The sequence below is a fragment of the Hemitrygon akajei genome, chromosome 6 (assembly GCF_048418815.1).
Source record: "Hemitrygon akajei chromosome 6, sHemAka1.3, whole genome shotgun sequence".
NCBI lineage: Eukaryota > Metazoa > Chordata > Chondrichthyes > Myliobatiformes > Dasyatidae > Hemitrygon > Hemitrygon akajei.
The window spans coordinates 37,750,306-37,771,645 of NC_133129.1; the positions used below are offsets into that span (position 1 = coordinate 37,750,306).

General features: G+C 39.3%; 2 protein-coding genes across 3 annotated transcripts in view; one reads left to right on the plus strand and one right to left on the minus strand.

Annotated features, from left to right (window-relative positions):
• The window catches only part of cfap96 (cilia and flagella associated protein 96), a 99,059-nt gene that overhangs the window by 29,319 nt on the left and 48,400 nt on the right, over window positions 1-21,340 (plus strand). The window lies entirely within an intron of this gene.
• The window catches only part of LOC140729786 (ufm1-specific protease 2-like), a 52,228-nt gene that overhangs the window by 2,471 nt on the left and 28,417 nt on the right, over window positions 1-21,340 (minus strand). The window contains exons 7-9 of the mRNA XM_073050004.1: window positions 16,919-17,111; window positions 10,150-10,293; window positions 9,309-9,473 (exon numbers count right to left, since the gene is read on the minus strand). Of these exons, the coding sequence (XP_072906105.1) occupies window positions 9,309-9,473; window positions 10,150-10,293; window positions 16,919-17,111 (502 nt within the window). The remainder of the gene's footprint in view (window positions 1-9,308; window positions 9,474-10,149; window positions 10,294-16,918; window positions 17,112-21,340) is intronic.

Consider the following 21,340-nt stretch of genomic DNA (forward strand, 5'->3'; position numbering starts at 1 on the left):
CTTTAGTCAGAGGGTAGTAAATCTGTGGAATTTGTTGCCACGAGCGGCTGTGGAGGCCAAGTCATTGGGTGTATTTAAGGCAGAGATTGATAGGTTCTTCATTAGCCAGGGCATCAAAGGGTATGGGGAGAAGGCAGAGTAGTGGGGATGACTGGAAGAATTGGATCAGCCCATGATTGAATGACAGAGCAGACTCAATGGGCTGAATGGCCTACTTCTGCTTCTATATCTTATAGACCCTCTCCAATGCCAACACATTATTTCTTAGATAAGGGGCCCAAAACTTCTCACAATACTCTGTGTGGTCTGACTAATGCCTTATAAAGCATCAGCATTACATCCTTGCGTTTGTATTTTAGTCCTCTCGAAGTTAATGCTACCTCTGCATTTGCTTTCCTTAGCACTGAAATGCTGCATTAAGGTCTCACAAGTCCCTTTTCAGCTCTGTCTTTTGATCTTCCTCCCCATTTACAAAATAGTCCACACCTTTATTTCTTCTGCCAAAGTGCATGACCATGCACTTCCCTACACTATATCCCATCCACCACCTCTTTGCCCATTCCTCTAATCTGTCTAAATCCTCCTGCAGAGACCCTGCTTCCTCAGCACTACCTGCTCTTCCACCTATCTTTGTATTATCCACAAACTTGGCAATAAAGCCATCAATTCTGTCATCCAAATCATTGACGTATAACGTGAAAAGAAGCAGTCCCAACACTGATCCCTGCAGCACACCACTGGTCACTGGAAGCCATCCAGAAGCCAGCCAAGGCCCCTTTTATTCCCACTCTTTGCCTCCTGCCAGTCAGACAATCTTCCATCCATGCTAGTACCTTTCCTGTAATATCACGAACTCTTATCTTGCTAAGCAGCCTTATATGTGGCATCTTGTTAAATATATTCAAAAATCCAAATAAACAACATCTTCTGATTCTCCCTTGCCTATCCTGCCTGTTATTTCCTCAAAGAATTTCAACAGATTTGTCAAGCAAGATTTCCCTGCAGCCTTTTCTGATTGTGCATTGGCACCTACATACCAGGCACAGATGCAACCAATCAGAATGCTCTCGATGGTACATCTGTAGAAATTTGTTAGAGTCTTTGGTGGACAAATCAAATCTCCTCAAACTCCAAATAAAGTACAGCTGCTAGTGTATGTTCAAGTTGACTGTATCAATATGGTGGGTGAGCACAGAACCTCTGAGATGCCGACACCCAGGAACTTGAAACTGTTCATCCTTTCCTCTGCGTTCTCTCGACTTTCCCTTTCTGAAGTTCACAATCAATTCTTTGGTTTTGCTGCCATTCAGTGCAAGGTCATTGTTGCAACACTTGTCAACCAGCTGATCTAACTCACTCCTGTACGCCTCGTTGTCACCATCTGAGGTTCTGCCAACCACAGTTGTGTCATTGGTGAATTCATAGTTGCCATAAACTGTGCCTAGCTACACAGTCATGAATTTATACAGAGTAAAGCAGTGAACTAAGCATGCATTCTTGTAGTGCACCTGTGTTGAATGTCAACAAAGGGGAGATGTTATTACCAATCTGTACTGACTGTGGACTCTCAATAAGGAAGAATAAAGAATCCAGTTGCAGAGAGAGGTACAAAGGCTCAGGAATTGTAGCTTGTTGATTAGTACTGAAGAGATGATAGTGCTGAATGTTGAGCTGTAATTGATAAGCAGCAGCCTGAAGTAGGTACTACTGTTGTCCAGGTGGTCAAAAGCCCAGGAGAGATCCAACAAGAATGTGTTCACTATGCACCTGTTGTGGCTGTAAGGAAGTTGCAGCAGGTCCAGGTCCTTGCTTAAGCAGGATGTAACTTCAGCCATGACCATTCTCTCAAAGCACTTCATCACAGTAGTTACGAGAGCTACTGGGCAACAAGTGTTGAACAAGCTCATTCTGCTCTTCTTTGGTGCTGGTAATGATTGATGCCTTTTTAAGGCAGGTAGGACATTCCAACTGCAGCAGTGAGAGATCGAAGTAGTCCTTTAACACTTCAGCTAGTTGGTTGGCACAGGTTTTCAATACCCTTCTAAGTATACAATCAGGGTCTGACACCTTGCAAGATTTCACTCTCTTGAAGGATGTTCTGACAGAAATCACAGGATCATCAGATACTGTGGGAATTTGCACAATTGTAATTTTATTCTCCCTTTTAAAGCATTAATATAAGGCATTGAGCACATCAGGGAGTGAAGCATCATAGCAGTTGTGCTGTTAGGTTTTGCATTATAGGATGTAATAGCATGCAAACTCTGCCACAGCTGATGTGCACCCAGTTTTGTCTCTAACTTCACATGGAGTTGCCTTTTCACTCTCATGATGGCCTTATATAGGTCATACTAGGATTTCTTCCAGGATTTTGGATCACTGACCTTAAATGCCACAGATTCAACGCTTAACAGATTGCTAATCTCCTGGTTTGGGTTTACTTTGCCAGGCTCCATTTTCCAATTAGCAACACCTCTACATACTCCTTCCACCCCTCCCCACCCAATCCAACCTACCTCACAATGCTTTTCTCCCTCTTCCTATTTGCTTTCTGACCTTCCAACTCAATATCATATCTGTGTTGAACTCCAGACAAAACAGTCATTTCAACACCATTAGAATATGATTCCTAATATCCTCTGTTTCTATTTACATAGCTTTGACACCCCAGTGTTGTATTGGGGTAATTAGTGATTAAAAGGATTATATCCTTGTTCCTACTGCATTATTGTAACATACACTCACAAAACAATCTAGTATTGGTAAAATCTCTTTCATTGTAGAACATACTACATAGAACAGTACAGCACAGTTCAGGCCCTTTGGCCCACAATATTGTGTCAAATCTTTAACGTATTCTCAGATCAATTTCCCTCCCGTATAGCCCTCCATTTCATCCATGTGCCTACCTAAGAGTCTCTTAAATGTCCCTCATGTAACTGTCACTACCATCACCACTGACACTTGCCATTCTCTGTAAACAATCTACCACTTGCATCCTCCCTATCCTTTCCTCCAGACATATTAAAGTTATGCCCCTTGGTATTAGCCATTTCTGTCCTGGGAAAAGGTCTGGCTACCCTCTCTATCTATCTATGCCTCCTATCATTTTATATATCTCTATCAAGTCACCTTTCATCCTCCTTAGCTCCAAAGAGAAAAGCCCAAGCTTGCTTAATCTATCCTTATAAGACATGTTCTCTAATCGAGATAGAACCCTGGTAAAACTTCTCTGTACCCTCTCTATAGCTTTCACATCCTTCCTATAAAGGGGAGTCCAAAACTGTATGGTCTAAACAGAGTTTTATAGAGCTGCAATATTACCTCATGGCTCGTGAACTCAATCTCCCAACCAATGAAGTCCAACACACTGCAATTTCAGGGGATCTATGGATGTGGATCCTAAGATACCTCTGCTCTTCCACACTGTTAAGAATCAATGGTTCAATGGTTCAACTTAATATCAGAGAATGTATACAGTATACAACCTGAAATTCTTACTCTTCGCAGACATCCACGAAACAGCAGAAACCTCAAAGAATGAATGATAGAAAAACATTAAAACCCCAAAGTAACCCTGTATTAACCGTTATCTACTTTCAAGTTTGACTTTCCAAAGTGAAGCAGTTTATACTTTTCTTATTTAACTCCATCTGCCTCTTCTCAGTCTAGCTCTGTATCATATCAATGTCCTGTTGTAACTTATGACATTATCCAAAACACCATCAATATTCACATCATCTACAAATTTATTAACCAATCCTTCCACTTCCTCATCCAAGTCATTTATAAATATCACAAAGCAGTCCCAGTAGAGATCTCCGCAGAATATCACTGCTCACCTGTCTCTGGATAGAATATGCTCCATCTTCTACCATCTTCTCCCTTCCATGAGCAAGCCAATTCTGAACCCATGCAGCCAAGATACTATACCTCCTGACTTTCTGAATGAGCCTACTATTGGGGACCTTGTCTTTGCTAATATCTATATACAGTACTCCAAACCTACTGCTCTCCTTTCATCAATGTGCTTTGTCACAGTCTCAAACAATTCAATTAGAATCATAAGGCATGACTTGCTCCTCACAAAATCATGCTGACTATCCCTAATCAGACTATACTTCTCCCAATGCTCATAAGTCTCTAAGAATCCTATCCATTAGTTTGCCCACCACTAACATAAGACTCAGTGGTCCACTGAGCCCTGTCTAATCCTTGTTTCCTAAACCTTAAGTATGCATCTTTCTTCCTCTTAACTAGATGTTCTATATCTGTTGTCTACCTTGCACATCCTTCACCCTACAATCCTTTCCCTGACTCAATGTGACAAGCCTATTCAGAAGCCCATGCAAGTGTTACCTAAATCGCCACCACATTTCTGTAGTGCATTTCCCTGAGTATATCCAATTTATGTTCCTAAGATCCTGTTTAATAGCATCATAATTTGCCTCCTCCAGTTAAATACTTTACTAGACCATCTGCTCGTATCCCTGTCCAAGGCTATGGTAAAGGTCAGGGAGTTGTGATCACTATGTCTGAAATGCTCACCCACCGATAGATTTGTCACCTGATCTGGTTCATTGCCTCATACCAGATCCATTATGATATCTCCTCTAGTTGACCTGTTTACATACTTGAAAATAGAACATTACAGTCCAGTACAGGCCCTTCCTGACACATATTATGTCAGGAATCCTTCACATTCAATAAATTCCAACCCTTCTAAACCTTCTGCACTAAGGAAGTGCCAATCAGTATTAGGGAAGTTGAAGTCACCCTTGGCAACAACCCTGTTCTTTTTGCAGCTTTCCAATATCTGCCTCCTGATCTGCATCTCAGTGTCTCTGTTGCTATTTGGGGATGCGGGAGGTCTATAGAATATTTCCAACAGAGTGTAGAATCTTTCCTGTTTTTGATTTCAGCCTACACTAACTCAGTAGATGATCTCTCCATAACGTCCACCCTTTCTGCAGCTCTGATAGTATCCCTGATCTCCCTCACCTATTTTACTGTATGTCTCTCCCTGCCCCTTTTGAAACATCTGAACCCCAGAATACCAACCCCTGCGGAACACCACTAGTCACTGGCAGTCAACCAGAAAAGGATCCTTTTATTCCCACTCGCTGCCTCCTACCAATCAGCCAATGCTCCAACCATGCCAGTAACTTGCCTGTAATACCGTGGGCTCTTAAATTGGTAAACAGCCTTATGTGTGGCACCTTGTCAAAGGTTTTCTGGAAGTCTAAATATACAACATCCACTGTATCTCCTTTATCTATCCTACTTGTTATCTCCTCAAAGAATTCCACCAGGTTCGTCAGGCAAGATTTTCCCTTAAGAAAACAATGCTGACTTTGTCCAATCTTGTCCTGTGTCACTAAGTACTCCATAACCTCATCCTTAACAATCGACTGCAACATCTTCCCAACCACTGAGGTCAGATTAACTGGTCTATAATTTCCTTTCTGCTGCCTTTCTCCTTTCTTAAAGAGTGGAGTGACATTTGCAATTTGCCAGTCCTCTGGCACCATGCAAGAGTCCAATGATTTTTGAAAGATCATTACTAATGCCTTCACAATCTCTACCATTACCTCTTTCAGAATCGTAGGGTGCAGGTCTAATCCATGTGACTTATGTACCCCTAGGTCTTTCAGCTATTTGAGCACCTTCTCTCTTGTAATAGTAACTGCACTCTTCCTTCATACCCATCAACATCTGGCACACTGCTGGTATCTTCCACAGTGAAGACTGATGCAAAATACCCACTCAGTTCAACTGCCATCTCCTTGTCCTCCGTTATTATTTCTCCGGCCCCATTATGCCCTCTCATCTCTTTTTTATGTTTTACATACTTGAAAAAGCTTTTACTATCTACTTTGATATTGTTTGCTACCTTGCTTTCATATTTAATATTTTCCCTCCTATGATTCTTTTAGTTGCTCTCTGTAGGTTTTTAAAAGCTTCCCAATCTTCTCTTCCTGCTAATTTTTGTTTTGTTGTATGCCCTCTCTTTTGCTTTTACCTTAGCTTTGACTTCCCTTGTCACCCATGGTTGTACTATTTTGCTATTTGAGTATTTTCTTTTGCTTTTAGAATACATGCATCCTGCACATTCCTCATTTTTCATAGAAACTCATACCATTGCTACACTGCTGTCATCTCTGCCAGCATCTCCTTCCAATTTACTTTGGCCAACTCCTCTCTCATATCACTGTAATTTCCTTTACTCCACTGAAATAATGCTATGTCAGACACTACTTTTTCCCTATCAAATTTCAAGTTGAACTCAATCGTATTGTGATCATTGCCTCCTCGGGGTTCTTTTACCTTTAGATTCTTAATTACCTCTGCTTCATTACACAACACCCAATCCAGTATAGCTGGTCGCCTAGTATGGTCAACGACAAACTGCTCTAAAAAGCCATCTCGTGGGCATTCAACAAACTCACTCTTTTGAGATCCATTACCAATTTTCCCAATTGACCTGCATGCTGAAATCTCCCATGACTATCATAACATTGTCCTTTTGATATGCCTTTTCTATTTCCCATTGTAATCTGTGACACGCATCCCAGCAACTGTTGGGAGGCCTGTATGTTACTGCCATCAGGGTCCTTTTACCCTTGCAGTTTCTTAACTCAACCCACAAGGATTTAACACCTTCCAATCCTATGTCACATCTTTCTATTGATCTGATGCCATTGTTTATCAGCAGAGCCACGCCACCTCCTCTGCCTAACTTCCTATCCCTTCGGTACAACATGTAACTTTGGATATTCGGCTCCCAACTACAACTATCCTTCAGACACGATTCAGTGATGGCCACAACCTCGTACCTGACAATCTGTAATCATGCAACAAGATCATCCATCTTATTTCTTATACTCTGTGCATTGAGATGTAATACTTTGAGTACTGCATTTTCTACTGTTTTTGATTCTGCATCCCTAATGCACTGATGCTCACCTTGCGGGCTGCGATTTTGTCCTATATCTGCTTGCCCTTCCTGACAGTCAGACTGCACACTATTTTTGTTTTTTTACCATCTGTTCTATCCTGAGTGTCTTCACTGGTTCCCACAACACTCCCCACCACCAGCCAAATTAGTTTAAACCCTCCCCAAGAGCTCTAACAAACCTGTCCACGAAAATAGTGGTCCCCCTCGAGTTCAGTGCAACCCGTCACTTTTGAACAGGTCATAGATCCCCAGAAGAGATCCCAATGATCCAAGAACCTGAATCCCTGCCCCTGCACCAGCTTCTTAGCCATGGATTAATCTGCCAAATCATCCTGTTTCTATCCTCATTGGCGCGTGGCACAAGCAGCAATCCAGAAATTATTATCCTGGAGGTCTTGCTTCTCAGCCTTCGACCTAGTTCTCTAACTTCTCTTTTCAGGACCACTTTGCTTTTCCTTCCTATGTCATTGATACCAATATGACAGAGACCTGTTCACTGTGGTATCCCCTCAACAGTTATCCAAATCAGCATACTTGTTATTGAGGAAAACAGCAGCAGGGTAATTCCATATTATCTGCCTATTTCCTTTCCTTCTCTGACAGTGACCCAGCCATGTGCCTCCTGCAACTTAGGTATGACTACCTACCTGTAGCACTTAACTATCACTTCCTCAATTTCCTCACATCACCTCTTGAATGAGTTGAATGTCATCCAGCTCCAGCTGTAATTCCCTATCAGAGTCTGAAAGGAGCTGCACCTGGATGCACTTCTTGCAAATGCAGCAATTAGGGAGACTGGAAGCCGCCTAGATCTTCCACACCTTGCCTGAAGAACACACCACCTGGGATCCATTCTTACTAATCTATCTATATATAAAGAAAGACAATAAAAAAGAAAGCAAACCTCAACCTAGCCGCTACCTCTCCTCACCAAAACCTCTTCTGTACTTTAACTCTTACCACTCCAACAATGGCCACTCCATTTAATCCTAACTTCTTTTTATTGGCACAAATAACCTCAGTCTCTGCAGGAAGTCCCAATAGGCTCCACTCAGTTTTAAAATCTGGTGTTTAAGCTCCACAAGCACTTGTCTCTGTGATATCAATCTCTGCAGAAAGTCCTGCAGGCCTTTCTGTTTAGTTTTTGTTATAAAACATGCTAGAAGACACTGGAAGCACTTGGTAGGACCAAGTAGCATCAATTGGTAGAGAGAAAGAATCAATGTTTTAGGTCCAGGACTCTTCATTAGAAGTGGAAATCCCTGAAAACAAGCAGATTAAATTTCAGGAAAAGGGAGACACACAGAAGACATAATGCAAATAAAATGCAGACTAATATCTTGAAAGCAACAATTACTTTCAAAACTCTGCAGCTGGAAAAGGAAAATATAAATGAAATGGAAGGGTACACCCTTGTCTACAGGGAGAATAATAATAACTAACATAGTTAAATTCAACATTAACTCCTGGAGACTTCAACTGAACAAGAAAGATAATCTGCCGTTCCTCAAACTTTCCATTGGGCAATGTTGGAACAATCTGGAGGCTGAACATACAGAGTGTGGAGTGGGAATAGGACTGAAAATTATAGTGACAGGACAATGTAAACTCAGAGCTGGCAGGGTTGGTATTCTGCAAAATAATCACCAAATCTCTATTTGGTTTCTCTAAAGAAATGGTGACAATATCGTGAGCACCAAAATGAATATATTAAATTTAAAGAGATGTAAGTAGATTGCTGCATAAACTAAAAGGAATCCTTAGGTCCTTTAATGGTGGGAAGTGAGAGGAAAAAAAGCAAATGTTGTATCTCCCATGGTTGTATGAAAAAGTGTCATAAGAAGGAGCACGTCTGGTGAAGGAGGGAATGTTCCCTTTGGAATACTGAATGGGGATGGAGGGGAAAGTGTGTCTGGTAGTGGAATCCCATTAGAGCTGGCAAAAATTAAGGTGGATATCCACCCATCCCTATGTCTGCGATTTAAAATGCTTTTTCTCCATATCTTTCCAGTTCTGATGAAGGGTTCATTGACAAGAATGAACCTCTTTCCTCTCTATTGATACCTCCTGACTGGCTGAATATCAAGCATTTTCCATTTATGTCTCTGATTTCCTGTGATTAATTGTTTTTGCTAGTTTTTTTTCTGAATTGATCTAGCTAAATACTTTGTGTTTCAGTCATTTGATAAAACAGAAAACCAGTTTTCCATTAAAAGTAATTTATCAATTTATATGAATCCTAAAAGCTTCTTTTAAAAATAAAAATGTGTGACTTAAATCATATGTTTCAAAGATTACCATTAGTAAGACTAGACAAGGATCAAAATATTAATGTCAAGAACACTCATACCTCTTGGATCTCTGAAACTGAAGGTACTGGCTTGGAATAGTATCCTTGGATTTTGAACCAAGAGATGATGCATTTTATACAATGGAAAGGAGCACCCCATCCAGTGTCGTTTACACCATCTTCTAAGATGTGATGGTAGTCATAATACCCATGCACTATATAAATCTTCAAAGTAAATGAGATACAATTACAAAAGTGTACTTCACTGAGTGAAAATATGACATGTACCATACATTAAACTATTAGTGTTTTAACTAAAATGTCAAAAACAACCCCAAGTTTTTTTCAGCTTCTCTGTAGGTGGAAAAATAATAGGCAACATCACTCTCTATTTATAAAGATTTGGTAAAATAACTACAAAATTAAAATTACACCAGCAGTTCTGGAAAGCACCTGCCAAGATCTGTGTTGCAGGTACAAACTAATTATCAGGGTGAAAGTAACTGTGGAATGCATTTAAGACAGGGAACAAAGACACCCTTACTCTTCCTATAGTGTAGTAGCTTCAGCCTCCCTCAAAGGACATGAAGAGCCCTCAATGATATCCACACAAGCCTCTGACATTGTGTCCACTAGCACCATAGATAAAAGATGCCAGATGATTCAAAGTGCAGCGGTAACCATGAGTCCCAAATTATGGAATACATCACATCAACCTGCCATTAAGATTTGTTGTAGACAGCACCTAATTTCTTCACTTGACTTCTCAGGTGGCCTTCAACTAAAATCATGGGCAAGACATTCAAGAGTAATGTGAAAAGAGAGAAAGAGGGAACAAATATTGCAGCTACATTGTGATGTATTTTGTTGTACAGTTCACAATTTAAACTACTATATGTACCTTGACGCTTTCAGGATCAGGAAAAGGAATGTACTTGTGTATATTCTTTCTGTACATATTTGCCTTATCATCATTGGGAAAATTAAAGGCCATTGTACGACGAAAGTATGGTTTATCATCCAGACCAAATTTGGTGTGCATCTCCTGAGTATATTGAAAAAATAACAATGTTTAATCTGATGATATCATAAGATACTTCAATTATTATTTAAATAATAATATTTTGCAGTCCACACTAATACCCAAGTTTGAAAACATAATCAAGTGCCATGCTTCTATTTTCTGCAATATCCTGGCCTTCCTTAATCTACCCTACCTGATGATAGGGGAACCAAACCACATTTCTAACAAAGAACAGATCACAGGAGCTCCAAAAATGATCAGTTCCAAGAAAAAAAAATGACAATCATATCCTGGCATCTCAACAAGGCAAAATTACTTAATTATCAAAAGTAGTATGGACACAACTGCCTTAACTGTAGCTATATTAAGTCTGTCAGGGAGTGTTGGTTCCACCCAAAGCTCAAACATCAAGCACGTTATCTTTTTACCAATATCATCCACCTTCTTTTAAAATGGGTGATAGAAATGCCCGTTTTATTATTGTTTCTGGTAAATTATATAATACTAAAGTTGTACCCTGAGCTAAAGAGCTAAAGTTGTACTAAAGAGCTACCCTGTATGCTCCCAACTCTGACGATGTTAACTTTTTTGAACGTTTTTTTCCCTCATTACCAGATCTAAATTTATATTCTCTTATATTGGGTGGCGACTTTAACTGCTGGTTAGACCCAAATTTGGATTGATCGTCCCCTGTTACTAGATCACCTACTAAATCTGCTTTAGCTATTCACTCTTTTCTTTCTAACTATGGTATCTCTGATATATGGCATTTCCTTCATCCTACTGAGAGAGATTATTCCTTTTTTTCACATGTTCACCATACCTTTACTAGAATTGACTATTTTTTAATTGATAATCAACTTATTTCATTTGTCCATTCTTGTGACTATCAGAGTATACTGATCTCTGATCATGCCCCAGTTACTTCATCTCTAAATTTTCCTGGTCTCCCTCAGAGGAATAAACATTGGCGTTTTAACCCGACTTTATTATCGGATGATGATTTTCTAAAATTTATTAAGGATCAGATAACTTTTTTTCTAAAAACTAATACGTCATCTGAAATTTCATCCCAGATTGTCTGGGATGCTATGAAAGCATATTTGAGGGGTCAAATAATTTCATATACAGCAAATCTTAACAGAAAGTCCCATATAGAGCGATTATAATTAATTAATCAGATTAAAGAATTAGATCAATTAAATGCTCAGACTAAAAACCCCGAATTATATAAGAAGCGTGTAGAACTACAAAATAAATTTGACCTTCTCTCTACTCAACAAGTTGAACGTCAACTTCTTGAAAGTAAGAGTCGCTTTTATATTCACGGTGATAAATCTGGTAAATTTCTAGTTAATCAGTTGAGACGTTTTAAAGCTAAACAACATATTACAAAGATCCGGAAGGAGAATGGGAATATTACATCGAATCAATCAGAAATTAATGATGTATTTAAAAATGTTTATTCTCGGCTTTATTCCTCCAAATCTCTGAATGAGAATATTTCTGTTGATCTTTTTTTAAATAGGTTGAATATCCCTTCGCTTTCATCTGATTCTAAAGCAAAACTTAATGAGCCTATATCATTAGAAGAAATATCTTTTGCAATCTCTGCACTGTCTTCAGGCAAATCTCCTGGATCTGATGGGTTCCCCGTAGAATTTTATAAAACATTCTCTTCACTTCTTCACCTCAGTTACTCTCAGTACTATCTGACTCGTTTAACAATGGTAAATTGCCACCCTCATTTAATGAGGCATGTATTATTCTTTTATTAAAAAAGGGCAAAGATCCAACAGAGTGTTCCTTGTACAGGCCGATTTCTTTGCTTAATGTTGATGTTAAAATTTTGGCCAAAGTTTTGGCTCATAGATTAGAAACTGTTATACCCTCTATTATTTCTGATGATCAAACTTGTTTTATTAAAAATCATTTTCCTTTTTTTAATATACGGTGTTTATTCAATATTTTTAATTCACCTTCAACTGGGACTCCTGAATGCGTTATCTCTCTCGATGCGGAGAAAGCAGTTGATCGTATAGAGTGGAACTACCTCTTTGCGGTTTTAGAAAAATTTGACCTCGGTCAAAGTTTTATCTCTTGGATCAGATTGCTACATTTATGTCCTACCGCCTCTGTTTTGACTAATTCTCAGCAATCCCAGTTATTTAACTTTAAACGTGGCACCCGTCAAGGATGCCCCTTAAGTCCCTTTCTTTTTGATTTGGCTGTAGAGCTTCTGGCAATTGCATTTTGAAGCTGTCCTGAATTGACGGGGATCTGGAGGGGGGGTGTTGAGCATAAAGTTTCTCTTTATGCTGATGATCTATTAATTTTTCTTTCAAATCCGTCCACATCCTTACCTCCAATGTTTTCACTTCTTGATCAATTTAGCCAGTTTTCTGGCTATAAACTTAATTTATATAAGAGTGAACTTTTCCCAATTAATAAAGAAGCACAAGTATTAGCATTCCGCGACTTCCCCTTTAAAGTAGTTGATAATCAATTTACCTACCTTGGTATTACAGTTACAAGGAAGTTTAAAGATCTTTTTCGTGAAAATTTTGCCAATCTTTTGTATTCTACAAAACTGAGTTTGTCACAATGGTCACCTCTACCTATGTCCTTGGTAGGTCATATTAATGTTATTAAAATGTATGTTGTCCCTAAATTTTCATATTTATTTCAATCTATTCCAATTTTAATTTCTAAAACCTTTTTTGATTCCTTAGACTCTATTATTTTGTCCTATCTGTGGAAGAGTAAGCATTCTAGAATTAATAAAGTTTATCTTCAAAAATCTAAAAAAGAGGGTGGCATGGCCTTACCTAATTTTCATCTATACTACTGGGCAGCTAACATTCGTTGTCTTATCTTCTGGTCTTTTTTTCATAGCCAGTCTGATCACCCTAATTGGGTAGCAATGGAGCTGAATTCCACTAAAGATCTATCTATTTTTGCACTTCTTGGTTCTGCACTCCCTAGTAGTCTGTCTAGACTAATTGTTAATCCTCTTGTTAGACATACTTTGCGAATATGGGCCCAGTTTAGGAAATTTTATGGTTTTTATGGTTTTTCCCTTTCTAGTCCTATTTTACATAATCATCTTTTTCTACCTACTATGTATGATTCAACATTTTATGATTGGTATAGAAAGGGCATTAGGTATTTTGAAGATCTTTTTATCGATAATCGCTTCACATCCTTTCAACAGCTCTCTGCTAAGTTCAATCTACCTAATGCCCATTTCTTTAGGTACCTCCAAATTAGACATTTTATCAATCCTTTATTTCCCAACTTCCCTGAAATGCCCGAGAAAAATGCTATGGACTTATTTCTTTCTATTAATCCACTGGGTAAAGGCTTAATATCTTTTATTCATAATAAATTAGTATCCTTACGGCGTGCCCCTGTGGATAAAATTAGACTGGCTTGGGAGCATGACTTAAATATCCCTTTATCTGATGAAGTTTGGGACTCGATTCTCAAGTCGGTTAACTCAACTTCTCTTTGTGCTCACCACTGTCTTTTACAGTTTAAGATTGCTCATAGGGCCCATATGTCCAAATCTAAACTATCTCGATTTTATCCTAATATTAGTCCTCTTTGTGATAAATGCAAAAGTGGCAAGGCTTCTCTTATTCATATGTATTGGACCTGTCCTAGTCTAGAGAAATTTTGGAGAGATGTTTTTATAACCTTATCCTGTATTCTGAATCGCCACTTAGAACCTAACCCTTTAATTGCTCTGTTTGGTTTCTTGGGTGAGACAGATATATGCTTGAGTTCAACTAAGTGTCGAATATTATCTTTTGCTTCTCTCCTGGCTAGACGTCTAATTCTTCTTAGATGGAGAGATGTTGCCCCACCCACGCATGCTCAATGGCTTAACGATATCATGTCCTGTTTAGACCTTGAAAAAATTCATTATTCTATTCTTAATTCGGATATAAAGTTTCATAAGGTCTGGGGACCTTTTATTGAGTATTTTCATAACTTTTAATTAAGTTTTCTTTTCAGTCCCTTGCTTTCAGCTTTTTTTTGGTAGTAGGCATTATTATCTTCTGTTTTCAATTGTATTTACAGTTTTGGGAGTTTCAATGTTCTGATTTATATTTTCTATATTTTGTTTTGGTTGGTCTGGAGTTTTTTTTGTGGGGTTGGGGGTGGACACTAACTTTACATGACTTCAACTTGGGTGCTTTTTCAATTATTTTATTTTGTATTACATTACTGTTGTATGTTTATCTTGCACTGTACTAATTTCCTATTTTGTTTTTGGGGTTTTTTAAAATTTGTAGTGTTGTAGAAAATGCATTAAAAAATCAATAAAAAATTTTAAAAATTAAAAAATGGGATACATCGGATCAAAAACAATGAAACTGTCCATTAGAAGTTCTAGCTTGGCTTTGCTTCCTTTAAATAACATTGATTTTCCAACCAAAGCTTTTGGAGTTCTGGAAGGAAACTCTAACACATCAATCTTCTTCCTTAGTGCCTACCTACGCTGATGGCAATGTCAAATTTTACATTGTAGAAGGGGGTGCCTACTCTTGTGCCAATTCCAACTCTATAAACTTCCCACTACATCCAACAGCAGTTCTAATTAGAAACCTCTGGAGTTCCAGCCACAGAGCAACATTGTGGCAGTAAATAAGTGCCACTCAAGTGTTTCTTGAAACTACTGTATGCAAGGTTACTGAAGACCAATGAGTAACACTACCTATGTGTACAACTGAATGTAATTCATACATGGAGGAAATTGGTCATGTTGTGAATAATGAGGAAGGTTGTCAAAGAATACAGCAGGATATTGATAATTTGGAAAATTGGGCAGAGAAATGGCAGGTTTAGCCTAATCTAGACAAGTGCAAGGTGTTGCACTTCAGGAGGTCAAATGTAAGAGAAAGTATATAATAAGTGGCAGGACCTTTAGGAGCATTGATGTATGGAGAGATTTTTGGGTGCCAATTCATAACTGCCCGAAAGTAGGAACACAATTGGACAGAATGGTGCAGAAGGCATATGGCATTGTTGCCTTGATTGGTTGGGGCATTGAGTATAAAAGTTAGGAAGTCACTCTGCAACAGTATAAAGCAGTAGCTAAGCTACATTAGGAATATTGTGTGTTGTTCTGGTCGCCACCTTACAGGAAGGACAAGAAAGCTCTGGAGAGGATAAAAAAGAGTATTGCCAGGATTTGAGAGTATTAGTTATAAGGAGAGGCTGAAAAAAAATTGGGATTGTTTTCTCTGAAAACTGAATGAAGAGCAAGGCTGGTAGGATTAAGCAAGCCTGGTGACATGGGATATTGAGGCATTGCCAGGGTAACTAATGAGTGTCCTTTTCCCAGACACAAACACTGTGGGTCAAAGGGCCTTTTCCTGTGGTGTACTGTTCCATGTTCCACATACATTAGAATTTTTTCATGGGTTTAGATGAAATCTGTGCAGTTTCCTAAACAGTTTCTAATTACCAGAAGCTACCCTATCAAGTTTTAACATGTCATCAAGTTCATTTTAATGTTCAAAGAATGTAAGAGATTATATAATTAATTGAATAAATATAGGTTCCCTAATAGGCAGAATTGCTCAATTATCAACACTTTTATGGGCCTTATTCAAGCTGGAGCTTGAAGTTTGGCAAAGAATGTTGGTTCAGTTCCAAAGCTGAATCATCTGGTTTCCCATTTTGCTGTGATGATCAGCATCATCTCTCCTCTCAGATAGAATATTTTTTGAAAGGGGATTACAGAGAAAGGAAAATGAAACAGTCTTTTGATTTTTCTGGTTTTTTTTGGCTTGCTGTAAATGACTTGCTTACCTTCAAACACCTCTGTGGTCTCAATATTTGGATACAAGACCCACATTTAGTACAAGACATTATTATTAATATTAAAAGGGTTGCTAGAACAGAGAGGTCTTTAGGTATGTATGTGTATACAAATTATTGAAAATAGCACGCAAGCTAAAAAACTATCAATAAAGTATAAATAAGTCAAGACTTTATCGATAGAGGCATAGACTATAAAATAAGGAAATCATGCTAAACATTTGGTGTGCCTTCAGAAATTACTTATGAGGATGGTCCCTAGGATGGTTGACTACAGTTGCAAAGATAGATTGGAGTAATTCTTTACTTCTTCTTTATAGAAGACTGGGGGGAGTTTTTATTAAAGTACATAAAGTGATGAAGGGTTGGAACACAGTGGAAATTGTGTCTGTTCCCCTTGGTGAAGGTGTCAAGAAGTAAAGGTCACATATAATAAAGATCTCTGAATCCAAATGTAATCTGGTGGAAGCAACAAGTAGTAAGAAGGAATTCAATAAACAGAATGTAAGAAATATTTGCAAAGCTATGGAGAAATGAATGGAGGAGTTGCTACAGTAAAGAGCCGATGTGGAGATAATGACCAAATTACATCTAACCATTCTATAATTCTATGAAAATTAGGCACAAGACACAGATATCACAGGATTTAGCAGGACTCCATCATTCAAAAGTCACATGAATTAATAGTCAACCAAGATACACTATTAAATGGGTAAAAAGGTACAGATTCTGTCACTAGAATAACTCATGATGGATAAAATCAATAACTAATTGTTTTAATGAAAAGCAAATGTACTGGAATTAATCACTATACTTGTCGTTGTGGTTCTAGATTTTCCTCAGAGACTCCAGCAGGATATACTACTGTAGTAAGAGTAGCTTTCTCAGGCAGTTCAAAGTGGAAGGGTTGTGGTATTGGAACAGTCTTTCCTTTTGTATGTTTTTGAATGCAGTTCTCCATCTCAGATAACTGTGACATAATTAATTCCACAAACTGATCCTGTAGTCTGTTAAAAACACACTGTAAGTTATACTTAATATTAGAGTCATACTCTAAACTACAAGTATCTTACTTTGTGACATGGAAGTTATTTCTTCTCAGTATTAAATTAGTACATCTGAAATTTAGATTTCTTACCACTTGCTGCTTTCACTCAAACACAGAAAAGCCCATGGGCCAAACTAATTAAGTCTATTTAATGGGATAACTATTTAAATTAATCTCTCCTGCCTGTACATAGTTTATATCCCTCAATTCTCTGCATGTCTGCGTACCTTTATAAGAGCCTCTTAAACACTGCTGTTATGAATGTTTCCACCACTATTCCTGGCAGCACATGCCAGGCACCCACCATTTTCTATGTAAAAAACACGTGCCCTGCACAACTCCTTTAAATTTTAAACATGCAAAAGTCTGCAGATGCTGGAGATCCAAATCAACACACACAAAATGTTGGAGGAACTCAGCAGGTCGCACAGCATCTATGAAATTGGATAAACAGTCGACATATCAGGCCAAGATCCTTCTTCGAGACTGACTTAAGGGGGAAGGAAGACACCAGAATAAAAAGGTGGGGAGAGGTGAAGGAGGATAGCTAGAAGGTGAAGCCAAGCGGGTGGGAAAGGCAAAGGGTTGGAGAAGAAGGAATCTGATAGGAGTGGAGATTGGATTATGGGAGAAAGTGAAGGAGGAGGGAGCCCGGGGTAAGAGATAGGCAGGTAAAAAGCCAGAGTGGGAACAGAAGAAGAGGGGAGGGGGAGGGAAAAATAATTTTACTGGATGGAGAAATCGATATTCATACCATCAGGTTGGAGGCTACCCAGATGGATAATAAGGTGTTGCTCCTTCTGAGGATGGCCTCATCTTTGCACAACAGGAGGTCATGGATCAACATGTCAGAGCAGGAATGGGAATCAGAATGTCTGGTCACCAGAGAGTTCCACTTTAGGATACAGCACAGGTGCTTGATGAAGGAGTCCCCCAATTTATGACAGGTCTCACCAATGTAGCGGAGGCCTCATTGGAACCACCGGACACAATAGATGATGCCAGCAGGTTCGCAGTTGAAGTGTTGCCTCACTTGGAAGGAATGTTTGAGGCCCTGAAAAGAGGTGAGGGAGGAGGTGAATGGGCAGGTGTAACATTTGCGGCCCTTGCAGGGATAAGTGCCAGGAAGGATGGATTGGCAAGGGAATTGCAGAGGGATCGATCCCTGCGGAAAATGAGGTGTGGGGAAGGTAAAAAGATGTTTGATGGTAGGATACCTTTGGAGATGGCAGAAGTTGTGGAAGATAATGTGTTGGATGCGGAGGTTCATGGGTGATAGGTAAGGATAAGAGGAACTCTATCACTGTTAAGTCAGTGGGAAGATGGGGTGAGCTCAGATGTTCGGAAAATGGAAGAGATACAGGTGAGGGCAGCATTAATGGTGGAGGAAGGGAAACCCCGTTCTTAGAAGAAGGAAGACATCTCTGATGTCCCGGAAAGGAAGGCCACACCTGGGAACAGTTGCAGTGGAGGCAAGGGAACTGAGAAAAGGAAATAGCATTTTTATAGGAGACAGGGTGGGAAGAGGTATAGTCAAGATAATCGTAGGATTCAGTAGATGTATAAAAGATGTCGGTTGACAGGTTGTCTCCAGAGACAGAGACAGATAGAATGAGAAAGGGGTGGCAGGGTGGAAGTTATAGGCAAAGTTGATAAAACTGATTAGCTAAGCATGAGTGCATGAAGCAGCACCAATGCATTTGTCAATGTAGTGGAGGAAGAGTTGGGGAGTATTACCAAATTGTTCTACATAGCCAACAAAGAGGCAGCCATAGCTGGGGCCATGCAGGTTCCCATGGCTATCCCTCAAGTCCGGAGAAAGAGGGAGGAGCTGAAAGAAAAATTGTTGAGGGTGAGGACCAGTTCTGCCAGATGGAGGAGAATTGGTTGGTTCTTTTGTTAAGAAAGAAGTGGACAGCTTTGAGGCCTTCTTGATGGGGGATAGAGGTGTATAGGGACTGAACATGGTGAAAATAAGGCAGTCGGGGCCTGGGAATTGAAAGTTACTGAGGAGATCATGATCATGAGAAGTGTTGCAGATGTAGGTGGGAACAGACTGAACCAAGGGGAATAGAATGGAATTGAGGTATGAAGACATGAGTTCAGTGGGGCAGGAACAGGCAGAGACAATAAGCCTACCTGGACAGTCGGGTTTATGGATCTTGGGTTGGGGGTAGAAGCAAGCAGTGTGGAGTAAGGGGACTATGAGTTTGAAGGCAGTGGATGGGTGTTCTCCAGAGCTGATGAGGTCAGTGATGGTTCTAAATTTGATGTCCTTTTACCTTAAATGTATGCTCTCTAATATTAGATATTTTCACCCTGTGAAAGAAATACTGGCTGTCTATCTATGCCCCTCATAATTTTATAAATTCTATCAAGTCTCTCCTCAGCCTCTGATGCTCGAAAGATAGCAATTTTAATTTGTACAAGCCCTCCCTATAGGAAATGCCTTCTAATCAAGGCAGCATCCTGGTAAACCTCTTCTGTACCTTCTCCAGTCTCCATATTCTTTCAATGATGGAGCAACCAGAAATGAATGCAATATTCCAGATATGACACAACTAAATTTTAATAAAGCTGCAACATAACTACCTGACTCTTGAAAGTACCTCGAGTAATAAAGGCAAGCATGCAATACACCTTCTTTACCACCCTTTCAACTTAAGTGGCCACTTTCAGGGAGCTATGGACTTGGACCCAGAGATATCTCTGTACATCATTGCTATAATCAGTCCAGATATTAACGGTATACTTTCCTTGTTGAATGCCTTTCTAGCCGCAGATAACATACATTACTCTATCTTCATTAACCAACTTTATCAGTTCCTCGAAAAACTTAATCATGAAATGTCCTGCACAAAGCCATGCTGACTCCCCCTACTCTCCCTAATTAATACTTGACCTCTTCTTAAATGAGGCTGGACAAGTGGCTGAAGTATCACTCAGGGCACACTTTAGGACCAGTATTCAGAATTCCATTAGTTTCAAAGTAATTGAGAAAATATAGGGCTGTTGCACCAGTTACTGTCCTAAATTGGAGCAAGGTTAATATTGACAACATTTCATAGGAACCTGCAAACATTGATTAACAGAGACTAATTGCAAGTAAAAGGTCATCTGGTAAGGTATACTTTTTAAAGATGAGATAGGGAGACTTCAGAACCAACCTGTTCTGTCAGTGAAGGGCAAGACTAGGATTAGGGAACCCTGCTTGATGTGGATATTGAAGCTCTGTTGAGGAAAGAGAAAGAGGTATATGCCAGGTATAGCCACCTGGGATTGGGTGAATCACTTGAGGAGTATAGGGATGTAGAAGTAAATTTAAGAAGGAAATTAGGAGGACATAGAGGGGACTTGAGATATCATTGGCAAATAAGGTAAACGATAAGCCTAAAAAATCTTTAAGCATGTTAAAAACAAAACCAGGAAGAAAATAGGTCTCATTAAATATCTGTGTGGTTGTCTAGGTGTGAAGCCATGGGAAATAGGCAAGGTCTTAAATGAAGTATTTACTGGGAAAAGCAATGGACTTCAGAGAAGAGCACAGTAAAGCCCAAAACAAACTGATATTATAAAATAGATTTTGGTGGTCTAAGGCACATGGAAGTGGATAAATCTTCAAGGACCGTAAAATGTAACTGATGACATTGTGGGAAGGTAGGAAATAAATTGCTGGGGCCCTGGTAGAGCTTATAGTACCTTCCTTATCTGTAGGCGAGGTACTAGAAGAATGGAAGGTAATTAATGTTCCCTTGATTTAAGAAGAGCTACAAGGACAAACCAGGCAATTTCAGATCAATCAGCCCAACATTAGTGGTGGGAGAGTTACTGCAGGGGATTCTGAAAGGCAGGATCTTACTGAATTTGGAAAAGCAAGGACTTGTTCAGGAAAGTCAGCAATTTTTTTGAAGAGGCGACAAAAAGGATTGACAGACGGGGCCAGATGGTTGACATTGTCTACATGGACTTTGGCAAGGCTTTGACAAGGACATATGGCAAGGGAGACTTTTTGAAAGGTAAGATAGAGACACTTTAGGACCATGTGGTAAGCCACAGGTTAGGCTGGTTTGGAAGGTTAGATCACATGGGATCCAGAAAGAATTAGACACTTGAATACCAAATTGGCATGGTCTTAGATGTCAGAGGACGGTAGAGAAGGGTTGATTTTCAGATTGGTCGCCTATGACC